The sequence below is a fragment of the Balearica regulorum genome, chromosome 2 (genome assembly GCF_011004875.1).
Source record: "Balearica regulorum gibbericeps isolate bBalReg1 chromosome 2, bBalReg1.pri, whole genome shotgun sequence".
NCBI lineage: Eukaryota > Metazoa > Chordata > Aves > Gruiformes > Gruidae > Balearica > Balearica regulorum.
Genome location: NC_046185.1, coordinates 148,288,283 through 148,299,790, shown reverse-complemented (window position 1 = coordinate 148,299,790; position 11,508 = coordinate 148,288,283). Strand labels below are relative to the sequence as shown.

Sequence of the window (11,508 nt, the reverse complement as noted above, 5' to 3'; positions counted from 1 at the left end):
GGTAGGCAGTGGGGTAGATGAGCAGGGGATGAGAACCACCTTCTTCCGCAGGCAGCCGCGGACATAGAGGCCGTCTCCAAAGGTCCCTCTCCGCCAATGAGGGGAGCAAGGGCGACCCCCTCTCCCCAGCCGTCCCTCCCCCCCTCCAGGGCCGCCGTGAGGGCACCGGTTTCCCTACCGACGGCCGCGCAGGCGCGAGCCCGGGGTTGGGGGGGGGGGGAGGAGGCACATGCGCAGTGGGGCGGCAGGAACCGAAACTCCGCCGGCGTTCCCGCGCCGGCTGCAGGGGCGGGGCGCGGCGCCGCGGTGCGTGGCGGGCGGTGGCTCCCCCGCGGGGGGGCGGGGCCGCGGTGCGCGAGCGGGGCCATTTCAGCGCGCGGCACCGGCGGCCAGGCCGGGATGTGCGCTGCATCCCGCGGCTGCCTGCCCGCCGCCGGCCGCCTGCCCGCGGGGCTGGGGCGCTGACTCGCTCCTTCCTTCTTCTTCTCCTCCTCCTTCTTCCCTCTCGCCTCCGCCGCCGGCAGCGCCATGGCGGCCCCCAGCAGCATCGTGCCCGTCATGGCGAGTAAAACCAAGACCAAGAAAAAGCACTTCGTGGCGCAAAAAGTGAAGTTGTTCCGGGCTAGCGACCCGCTGCTCAGCGTCCTCATGTGGGGGGTCAACCACTCGGTAAGCGGCGCCGCTCAACCCGCCAATCGACCGCCCGCCCCAGCCGGGGCATCGCCCTCCGGGGGTTGGGGGGGGGGACGACACGACACGATACCGGGGAGGCACGTGCCACCGGGAGCCCCCCCGCCGGTTGTCGCCCTCCGCCCCGGCGGGGGGGTGGGGGGGGTGGGTGGCTGGGAGCGCGTTACCGAGCTCGGTAAGTGCGGGCGGGGGGCGCCGGGGGGAGGCTGCGGTGTCCCGCGGGGGCGGAGCGCGCCCGGCTGCCCGGGAGGCGCGGGGCTGCCGCCGGGTGCCTGCGGTAACCCCTGTCCTATCGATCCGCGGTTCCGCTCGTTAAACAGCGTACGGGAGGTGCCCGGGAAGGGACGGACGGTGCTGCGAGCGGAGCCGGAGCCGCTCCGCTCCTGCCGCCACCCGCGAGCGGGCGTTGCGTAAATGTACTGCGGGTGGAAAAAAAAAAAAAGAAAAAAGGCGAACAGCCCGGTTATTAGCGTTTAACTAGCGAAGTTTGTGCCGTCTTCCGTGCAGTTTGCTTAAGCAAGTGTCTATTGACGGTTTTGTGCGCTTGGGGGAGGGGGGGAGGGCCGGTTTTTGATGTGGTAAAGCAGCAGAATTGCAACATTTGCGGAGTGCTATATCACCCTGCGGATGATGGGCTGCTCTGTCTTCAAAAGAATCCCCGTACGGGGTGCAGTAACGGTGAACTGCTGCTGTTAAGCGTTAAAATTAGGAGCCTGGTAAGGATGTCACATGGTTTGGGCATTATGAGGCTCAAGTCGCAGCTTTACATCTTTAAATAGCTGCTGTGGCAGGTTGAAAGTGTAGATAGAGCCCAAAGATCACCTAAAATCAGGTATCGGGGCAGTTAAGCCGAAAACTTACCTTGCTGGTGCAAAGTCTGTGTGTCCAAATATTGGGTTTATATGGGTTACTACTTCTTGCTGCTTAAGGGCTTATAGGAATGACTGTCAATGTGCAATTGGAGATGAGACTACGAATTTCGTAACAGCTTCATTAAACAGGCGAAGCAGCCTGTAGTATTATCTTGGTATTCCTTTTGTTTCTTACATATCCAAACCCTGTGAGTCTCTTTCTTTGCGTATATTTTGGTAGTTTTTGCCCAAAGCCTGGAGGCTGAGCATCAAGGCTAAACACTGTTAGAGCTGTGTTAAACAGCACATTGCCTGGAGTGGTGGTCTAGGGGGAAATGCTTTAACTGCTGCATGTACCAGTATGGTATGGATGACAGAGGAGAACCTCTAGTGAGGTTACACAGTCACTTTACAGTATCACCCTGTGAGTCACTAGGAAATGGTGACAAAGGATTTCAAGTTTTTCTGTAGGTCAGTTGTAAGCAGTGACGTCCTACATCATGAACTTATAAGAAACTGATATTTATCTACAAAGCAAGATCATCTCAAATTGTGGAAGTGCACGATATGCTGTTTGCCAGAATTGAGCTTAAATACACAAGTTTCTCTTGCTCCTTCGCTAGTGGCTGGTGTTATTCATAGAAAAATTCCCAAATGGGCCTCTTTAATGAAAGAAAGCAAGCTGGTAATTACAGGGTGAGAGACTTCTACTGACTGGCAGTGTGCTAGCTATCACCAGTCTCCATGGGGAGAGAGGGAGAAGGTCTCTGACAAGAACAGAGATCTTCCTGTTGCAACAGCTCATTGCTATGTGTATTCATACTGGCAATACCACTACTTTCCAAGGAAAGACATCTCCAGTACCGGGCAAATAATAGCAAACACAATGTGTGTGACAAACACAATGCTGTACCAACTCCTATGAGCATGTGCTACTGTGGCATACGTGCTGTTCCCGTTAGAAAATGTAATAAAGAAGCATACTGGTTCATACCTGTAAAACTCAAATCCTTTCATTGGGGGGCTCGAAGAACAAGCTCAGCAATACAGTAGGCTCAGAAATGCAGCTTCATGTTCATGTAAAGGCAATCGTTGTAGATGTATCTGCTATGTGTTCTGCAGATATTCTTCCATTTCTTTACCCTGCTGCAAGGTGTAATCATGAATAATGCTGTGGCAGGTTGACCCTGGTTGGAGGCCAGGTGCTCACCAAAGCTGCTCCATCACTCAGCTGGACAGGGGAGAGAAAATGTAATGAAAGGCTCATGGGTTGAGATCGAGACAGGGAGAGGTCATTTACCAATTATTGTCATGGGCAAAACAGACTCGACTTGAGGAAAATTAATTTATTACCAATCAAATCAGAGTATCACAGAATGGTTTGGGTTGGAAGGGACCTCAAAGATAATCCAGTTCCAACCCTCCTGCCATGGGCAGGTATACCCTTCACTGGTAGGATAATGAGAAATCCAAATCTTGAAAACACCTTCCCCCCACACCTTCTTTCTTCCTGGGTTTAACTCCACTCCTAATTTCTCTCCCTTCCACCCCCCCAGCAGCACAGGGGGATGGGGAATGGGGGTTGTGGTCAGTTCATCACACGTTGTCTCTGCCGCTCCTTCCTCCTCAGGGGGAGGAGGACTCACACTCCTCCCCTGCTCCAGCATGGGGTCCCTGCCATGGGAGACAGTCCTCCACCAATTTCTCCAATGTGAGTCCTTCCCACGGGCTGCAGTTCTTCGTGAACTGCTCTGGCGTGGGTCCCTTCCACGGGGTGCAGTCCTTTGGGAACAGATTGCTCCAGTGTGGGTCCCCCATGGGGCCACAGGTCCTGCCAGCAAACCTGTTCCAGCGTGGGCTTCTCATGGGGTCACAGACTCCTTTGGGCATCCACCTGCTCCAGCGTGGGGTCCTCCACAGGCTGCAGGTGGAACCTCTGCTCCACCATCATCCTTCCTCCATGGGCTGCAGGGGGACAGCCTGCCTCGCCATGGTCTTCTCCACGGGCTGCAGAGAAATCTCTGCTCCAGCGCCTGGAGCACCTCCTCCCCCTCCTTCTGCACTGACCTTGGTGTCTGCAGAGTTGTTCCTCTCACATCTTCTCACTCCTCTCTCTGCCTGCAACTGCTGTTACACAGTAGGTTTTTTCCCCCTCTTGTCTCTGTTATCCCAGAGACGCTACCACCGTGGCTGATGGACTTGGCCTTGGCCAGCAGCGGGTCCACCTTGGAGCCGGCTGGCATTTGCTCTGTTGGACATAGGGTAATCTGTCATCTTCTCATAGAAGCCACCCCTGTAGCCCTCCCCCTCACTGAAATCCTTGCCATGCAAACCCAATAGAAATGCTTTGGGCCCCATGGAAGCAAAATCCCTCTGAATGAGAGATCATGAAAACAAAAAAGTTAATAAGTTAATCTGATGTGTCAAAATCTAAATACCTGTGTTCTTGGCAAAGGAGAGCATTGAAGTGTTGGAGGCTCCTCTGTTAGATGCCTACCTTGTCAGTTTGTAGTGCTTGATGTGGCACTGTCCAGCAAATGGAAATAAGCGTTCTATGTGGTTGGACTGTTATAAATGGGAATTTCTTATGGGAGAAGTAAAATTTTGTGTATGGATTCATTAAGAACAGGAATTAAGGATCCTTAAGTTTAAGAGAATAAACAGAAATACATAAGAAAAGGTTTGGCTGGGAAATGAGTATAGATCATAGTTCACAATGATAGTAATTAAATAAACCTAGAACATAGTAGTAATCTGAAACATCATATTTAAGACTGCTTCCAGTGTGATGCATATCAATTAACAGGACAAAAGTGGTCTCTGAGTCTTACTAACTGTCTTGGGAGATAAGTAGGTATTGAAACAGTGAAGCTGAGTTGCAGTTCCCACATTTCTGACAGGATGTGGCATATATTGGAAGGAAGCACTTGATGTAGGTAAAAAGAGAAACGCAGATTTTTTTGTAGACTGTTTAAACTGTTTAACACTTTGATCTTGGGGCCTAAATACTGCTATACTTCATAGTTGAGTTTTGGAGGATTTTCAAGTTTTAAATTGTGTGTTTGAAGAAGCTCCATCTAAAAAAAAAAAAGTTACGGGAACTGTTTTCTTAACTGTCCTGTCCTAGGAGGAAATGTGATTCTAGAAAGGGAGATCTCGAGCATTGGTGTCACAAAGTAGTTGAGCTTACATTCTAAACGGGGGGGAAAAAATCTGCGGGGAGGTGCCTGTTACCCAGGGTTCTTATACGTTACCTCCCCATCCAAGAAGATGTAAACATTGCTTTGGTGGTCTCAGTTGTTGTTTAGATAGAAGTGGAGCGATACCTGATGCAAAAGTCCTGCTTGGTAATGCAGTCAAATTCAGTAATAACTTAGAAGGGCATGTGAGGGGAAAACATGTAAATATTACCCAAATATCTTAAGAAGCAAGAAAATACAGGCTGACATTCAGAGCTGTAAGTTCATTTCTCGTTATGCTGAAATATGCTGTTGAATGAAACTTTCGAAGTGAAAGGGAAAGCAACTGTCCCATTTTGTAGATGAAATTATAATACTGATGACTTGGAGCAGCAAAGACTAATTGTTGGTGTGCTTGGATCTTGCAGGCATCTGCATCATTAAGAGTTGATCTTATCTTGGTCTTTTACCCTGTGTCAAAGATAATCTGGCTGTGCTACTGAAACAAATACTTAAACTCAGTGGTTAGTATGACTTAAAGCTATATTTTTAGCTAGTTAACATAATTGTAATATTTCATTTACAACTGATGTGGTAAATATTCTTACCTCCATATTGTCACTGCTGGTGAAGGCGGAGAGGGAGGGAAGGTGGCATGTAACTTTTTGCTTAATGCTTTTGGAAGTAATTCTTCCCTCCTTTTTTTTTTCTGTGCCAAAAAGTGAAAGCCAGGCATTCAATGTGTTCTGCAGCCTGTGATGGTTGTCCCAGGCACAATAATGGTGAGTCCTTCTGTTAGAAGGTTGTTAGGGAAGGTGGGGATTTGTAGGGAATGAGGCTTAGATCCTTTAAACCATATCACCCACAAAAATGGAAGAAAATTAATAGAAGTGGGAGGTTTTTGTAACTAGTGTTGTGGTAAAGAATGGACTGCTGGAGACCTCACCTACTGTGTCAACCATTAAATTAAATATATTTAGGGGAAGAAAATGGATGCCTAATGAAGTTCTCGAGCATACTGTACAAGTTTAAAAAAGAACGCAACCAAAACCAAACACACACCCCAGCCCCTGTAATCTGTAATCGCCATCTGTTTCTTGGATGATTACAAGCTGATCTAAAAATTTAGCAGCGCCTGACTTCTCAATGGCACTTGTTGCCTAATAAGCAAGCGGCACAATAAGAATACACGGATCAAATTACTTGCCCCCCACCCCCTCCAGCATATTGCAGAGTAGGTCAGAGAATACTTTCTGTGGGTGAAAAATTCAACAGATAATAAAAAAAACTCCACAACTCCCTTCAACTGCTCACATGAGGCACTGACTGTGAGCCTGATGGTACTGTTGCACTCTCGGCTGTAATCTGGCTTGATCTTTTTAACAAAAGTGGAACAACACGGGGAGGGGATAAAAGGAGCAAGGGCCATGGGACTCCTCCATCCACCAGTGTAACTCCTGGATTCATTTGCTGTTAGAGCTCGAAGTGGGGAGGAAAAAGTGTGACCAGTAAATGCATCTTTCCATCTCGTGCATATAAGGATATATTTGATCACATTAGGGAAGCTTCTGTATCTCTACAGAAAGCTATGAAATGTCTGTGTTCTTGTCAGTTTTCAGTTTGGGGATTTTTCTTAGCTGGCATTCTTTTTTTTTTTCTGCTACAAACTTTTATCTAAACAAATACACAAATAGCTCACTTATTCATACCTGTCCTTATGTTTTAGTATGGCACTGGAGAGCTTGGTGGGTAAATGTGTACCCTCTCAGTTTGTGGCATAAATCAAGTGTCTCAGTACGGGCTTATTTCGCCTCTCTCCTAAGAACTTCCTATCCTGAAACATTGTACATTTAGGAAAATGACACTGAAAAAAGCTGATTGAGTAGATGATTAGAAAGATGAAGCCTAAAATAATTAAAAGCTTGGTTTTCCCCTCCGGAATAAAAACTACTGAGTTATGTTTATGATCAGCTTGCTTTAAAGGGGAGGGGGGGAAATCCACAAAACCAGACCCACAACACTTACTACTAGCAATATGTCTTCATATGTTATGGGAGTTGGTAACTGCTGGGTCCATATTTTTAATGTACACTTAAATGATGATGAGATTAGTGAAACCCTGAGGATATGGAACTATAATCTTGACTCACGCCAATGGCTGTGAGCACAACAGGTTTGTTGGAAACTGTCTTGAGATGGGGAGGGCTGTCCATCAGTTGTGTTGTCGACTGCGTTGCTAGTATTTGTATTTAGTGCAGAACATCACTACCGCAATTGTGCTCTAAGTGGCTTTTCAAAATGACTGAGAAAAAGTAAAACTCAAGTCACTGGTCTTGGAGTTAACTCGAGATTCATAACAGTTGAGCTTGGAGAGAAAAAAACCCAACAAACCTTATTAATTGTTTAATGGCGGTGGTGATAGGCTGCATGGGAGAAGGCTCTTTCTAAGAAGCAGGAAGAAACAATGTATTAAAACATTGATTACAGCAGGGCAGATAATAAAGCAATTTAAACTATTTTAAAATAAAGTCAGCTGGGCACTCAGCCCAGATGTTTGTGTATAGAAGGAAGTAGAACAGGAAGAGCTATTTATTGAAAACTTGGTTCTTTTTTGGGTGTCAAGCTCTGTACTGCAGAAATTAATTGTATGCTGCTTTTGCAACTGAGTGGATGGACTAGTAAAAATAAAAACTGTAAATATTTATTATGATTGGCTTAAAGGTAGTAAACACTTCTGCATGAAATACAAATGGGAGTGATATTTCACGTCCTTCTCTGAACTACTGAAAGGGACACAGACAACAGCTGCTGTTAGGGATGAGGCAGGAAGTGCTGTGCAAAGAGAGCTCCGACAGCGGTTTCAAAGCTAGTTTCTGTAGTTTCTTCTGCCCCATGAGATAAAGTGCTGCAAAGACTAGGGTTGGGTGGGTTTTTTTGCCTATAGGTTTTTGAAACAATTTCATTAACCACAGCAGGGAGGGCTGGACAACATTCAGCGAAGTAAACAGGTGGCACAATTTGTTTTGCTGACTCAACTTAGTCATCTTATTTGAGTATCCTGCACCAGATGCCTTAAGAAAGAGTCTCTGGGGGATTATTTTTAAATTCCTTGCTATTAAGCAGACACTTGCATCACACCAATTGGCCAGAACCTGGTAGATGTTTATTTTCCTCCTGTAGTTTCAGGGTGATAAACTTTGTTTAACATAACTGACTCACCCCCGTTATGCAGTTCCTGTTGCACAGTCCTGTTTTCTGCTCTTCTTGAAAACATCTTGTGCCGTAGGGTTCCGTAGGCTAGCTGTACATTGTGCAACTTCATGACAACTTTAGAGTAAGGTGAAACTACCTATTATTTACATATCTTCAATGTAATCTTGCCAGAGCTAAGTGCTCAGAGTTATAGTCATGTTGGCTTACAGATATCTTCACTTGTTGAAAGGTTAGTCATCTTTGTTGTTGAACTAGGAGGTTTTAAAGGCTTGAAAGTGATTGACTGCTGTTGTGTGTAATGGACTCCAGTATGAATTCATTATTTTATGTTTACTCCCAAGGCCTATTTCCATGTTTTTCCACTTTTTGTACTTGATGCTTACTAGTTAGATGTCTAACAAAAGTCCTGATTTCTCTTTCTCATTTTCACTGTCAGTAAAGCACATGTTTGCACTTAGCAAAATAGCTGAAGCAGCCTAAGAAATTGCTGCCTCAGCTATGGGATGGTAATGACAAACCTTGTTAGTTTTCATGGTCCGTGTCCTGGTACGTGATAAAATGGGTTAGCTTTGAATGGTTGAGATGGTAACTTCTCGCATGTGGTTTGCTGTGTGAACATCTGTCTTATGATCTTCCTATAGAGTCTGGGCTGTTCTATAATAAGTTAATTAGTTTTGTGTTGAGAGATTGCTTAATAAGGGTGTTGTGAAAATTGTTTGAAGTAGCTGAATGCTGTAGTGATGGATGTCACAAACTGAAAAGAAAACATTAGCTTTATCTTCAAAGAGCAGGGTTGAATAGTTTGCAGTAGAAATACTTATGGTTGTACACCCTTTAGAGTACTTATTTTTCATCAGACTTGATGAACTACTACCTTGTGTACTGAGGCAAGGTAATTAGTCTAATCCAGCTCTTTTGTGTGCATTGTAAGTTCCCAAGGCAACCTTTATATTCTTAACACAGCTGTGAGTATATGCATGATCCTTTTATATTGTAAGACAAAACTGAAAAAAATCACATTCTCTTATGTGGCATTATTGGAAGGCCTGTGGAGCTCCTTGGTGAGGCTGAGGCTTACAGAACCACCTTGCAGCCACCTGAGCTAACTGGTTTAATCTTTCGCTTTTCCCAGTCTCCCTCTTGGTGTCTCAGTCATATGCTGTCTCGCCTCTCCCAACTCTGCTATTCCTGTATTTGCATTTTATCAATCAAGTCTCTGCCATCCCAGTCTTCCTGGTTAACAAATTGAGCCATATCTGTTTTCCTTATCAGTAATTACCCAGCTCCAAAGTAATAATCCAGCAAAAATAATACATTTTGAGGAGTTTTTAGATGGACCATAGTTCACTGAAGTCATCTTCCAGCCATGAAAACAACTGTGCCAGCACACAAAATGTGGAGCTGGTGCAAAAGCAGAAAAGATGAGGCAAAGTATCTTCCTTGTGAAGAAGCGCTAGCTCATGCTAGCATAAGGTTAGTCAAACCACAGCCTCCATAATACTGAAGCCAGCTAAAGCTGGGGCTGCTGGATTTGTTTCTGCTTTCTCTCTGGCACTGATCTGATCCTGTGGTAAATTAACTTGGGGAGATACGCTAAAGGAAAAGCTAACGCAGAAGAGTGAATAGGGTAGGGTTTTTATACCACAACAGACCATATCCACAACTGTCAGTCCCAGCTTGAAAGAGGAGCTGCAAACACTGCAGGGAGAGTGGAGGGAAGACACTGATGTATGTGTACTTTAACGTGAGTTTTCATAGTTGCTTGGGACAGCGGACTGACTCAAATAGCTCTGGTGTGTACCCTTTGACCAGCCATCTCCTATCTACAGCTCAATTTCATATTTGGTAGCCTGGATTTATACTGTTGCCCATATTAAAAACACTTGAGTAGAGAACTTTGTGGATTCTGCACTTTCAACACAGAGACCTTTCTCAGCTATTTTAGCCTTTTGAAATAGTCATGTATTTTGTAAGAGACAGAACTGTCTACATTGTACCTGTTGATTTCTGGTCATCTCTTCAGTCTTGGTGTTTGGAACATGCTGAACCATCTAACCTCATAATTTGCCTATTCAGGTAGAGAGTAAGTGTTTTCAGGAGAGTGGTAATGACTTCTCATGGGCTGAAGTTTTTGAAGTTGCTTTTAGAGGTAAATGCCAACATTTGTAAGACCTTCTAAACAACAGTAATTCTTGAGTTGTACCTTGAATGTTCTCTTGTAGGATGTCAAGGCTGTAGCAGCCATGTGACTTTTTTGGAGGAGGGAGAGAGAAAAATACCCAACTTGGTTAACCTAAGACCAATCAAAAGACAGCAGCTTAGTAACAATTTTATTATACTGAACTGAAACTGAGCAATATCCGATTAGCTTGTGGTGCCGAGCCTCAATAATTCTGTTATTAAACTAATAGTTCTGATATAATGTCCTTAATCTGTGGCATGTCCTGGTGCAAAATAGACTTAAAGCTGTTCTGCAGAATTTAGATCTGCTTTGATTGTGTTGCCCAATGTTTTGTAGACCCTTGCTAGATTGTGTAGGTACCAAAACCATTTTGGTACGTCTGGTTCCGATGTTGTGGTGTTGCTGGCTGTGTTTCTGTTTATTTGGTGTGCTTGTTTTCTCTCAGCCATGTAAGTTGTCTGTAGTTAGCTTTTATTGGTGTTACGGTGTAATGTGGCTCTCATTGTGTGTTAGGTTCTGGATGATCAGAACAGAATACTTTCTAGAGGAGCTCAGAGAAGCGCTCTTTTAAGTATCTAATTGTTAGGCCCTTTACAGTGTGTGAATCTGATGTGTTGTGGTCGCCTGGAGCTGAGCAAAAATCAGAAGATTGACATAACAAAAGCAAGGTTGCTAATCTCCGAGCTTCCTGCTTCAGTCTTCCTGACTTCTTGTATTTTGATCTGAATCTAGAGCCAGTTTTGGGATCTCAGATTGCGAATTACCAAAAATTGAGAAAGCAGTTGAATAAGGAATGGGATATCTATTTTTATTTTACATTTTGAAGTTATGATCCTAATATTGCTGTTTGCTTTTTTTTTTTAATAAAGGCCTAATGGTAGGCAAGATTACTCTTGGCTTCTATGTAATTCTGAGAACAGTGGCACAAACACTGACATTCAGGTTAGCATTTCTAAAATTTGTTTCTCTCTGAGTGTCCCTTTTTCATGAAGTATTGCATGATTTGCAAATAATGAAAACTCACTAAACAACCACTAATTACTCAGCCTATATAAAGCTATAAAACTCCAGCTTTAAAGATGGTATGCAAATCTGTTCTTGATTCATAAAGTACATATCTGAGACTGCTTGGTCCAAGTAACGATAGTATTTAAAGGCTTATACTACAAATAAAATTATTTTTACACTAAGTCCTTGAAGAGGAAGTCCTTATCAACACATTCTGTCTCAGTTGGCTTTTCAAAAGAGCTGGTCGTCTTTCTGGGAAAGATAGCAGTCTCAAACAAGCTGACTTCACTGGAAAGCCTGTACCCAACCTCCTCCTCCTCAGTCACCACAGACTTGCAGTTGGACTGGGGACTGACTCATGAGAACTGAAATGCAGTGTCAGATG

At 44.8% G+C, this 11,508-nt stretch overlaps 1 protein-coding gene across 1 annotated transcript in view; it reads left to right on the top strand.

The window, feature by feature from the left end:
- The first annotated feature begins 310 nt into the window (after positions 1-310).
- The window catches only part of PIP4K2A (phosphatidylinositol-5-phosphate 4-kinase type 2 alpha), a 112,024-nt gene continuing 100,826 nt past the window's right edge, over positions 311-11,508 (top strand). The window contains exon 1 of the mRNA XM_075746354.1: positions 311-669. Coding sequence (XP_075602469.1) covers positions 529-669 — 141 coding nt within the window. The 5' untranslated portion in view covers positions 311-528. The remainder of the gene's footprint in view (positions 670-11,508) is intronic.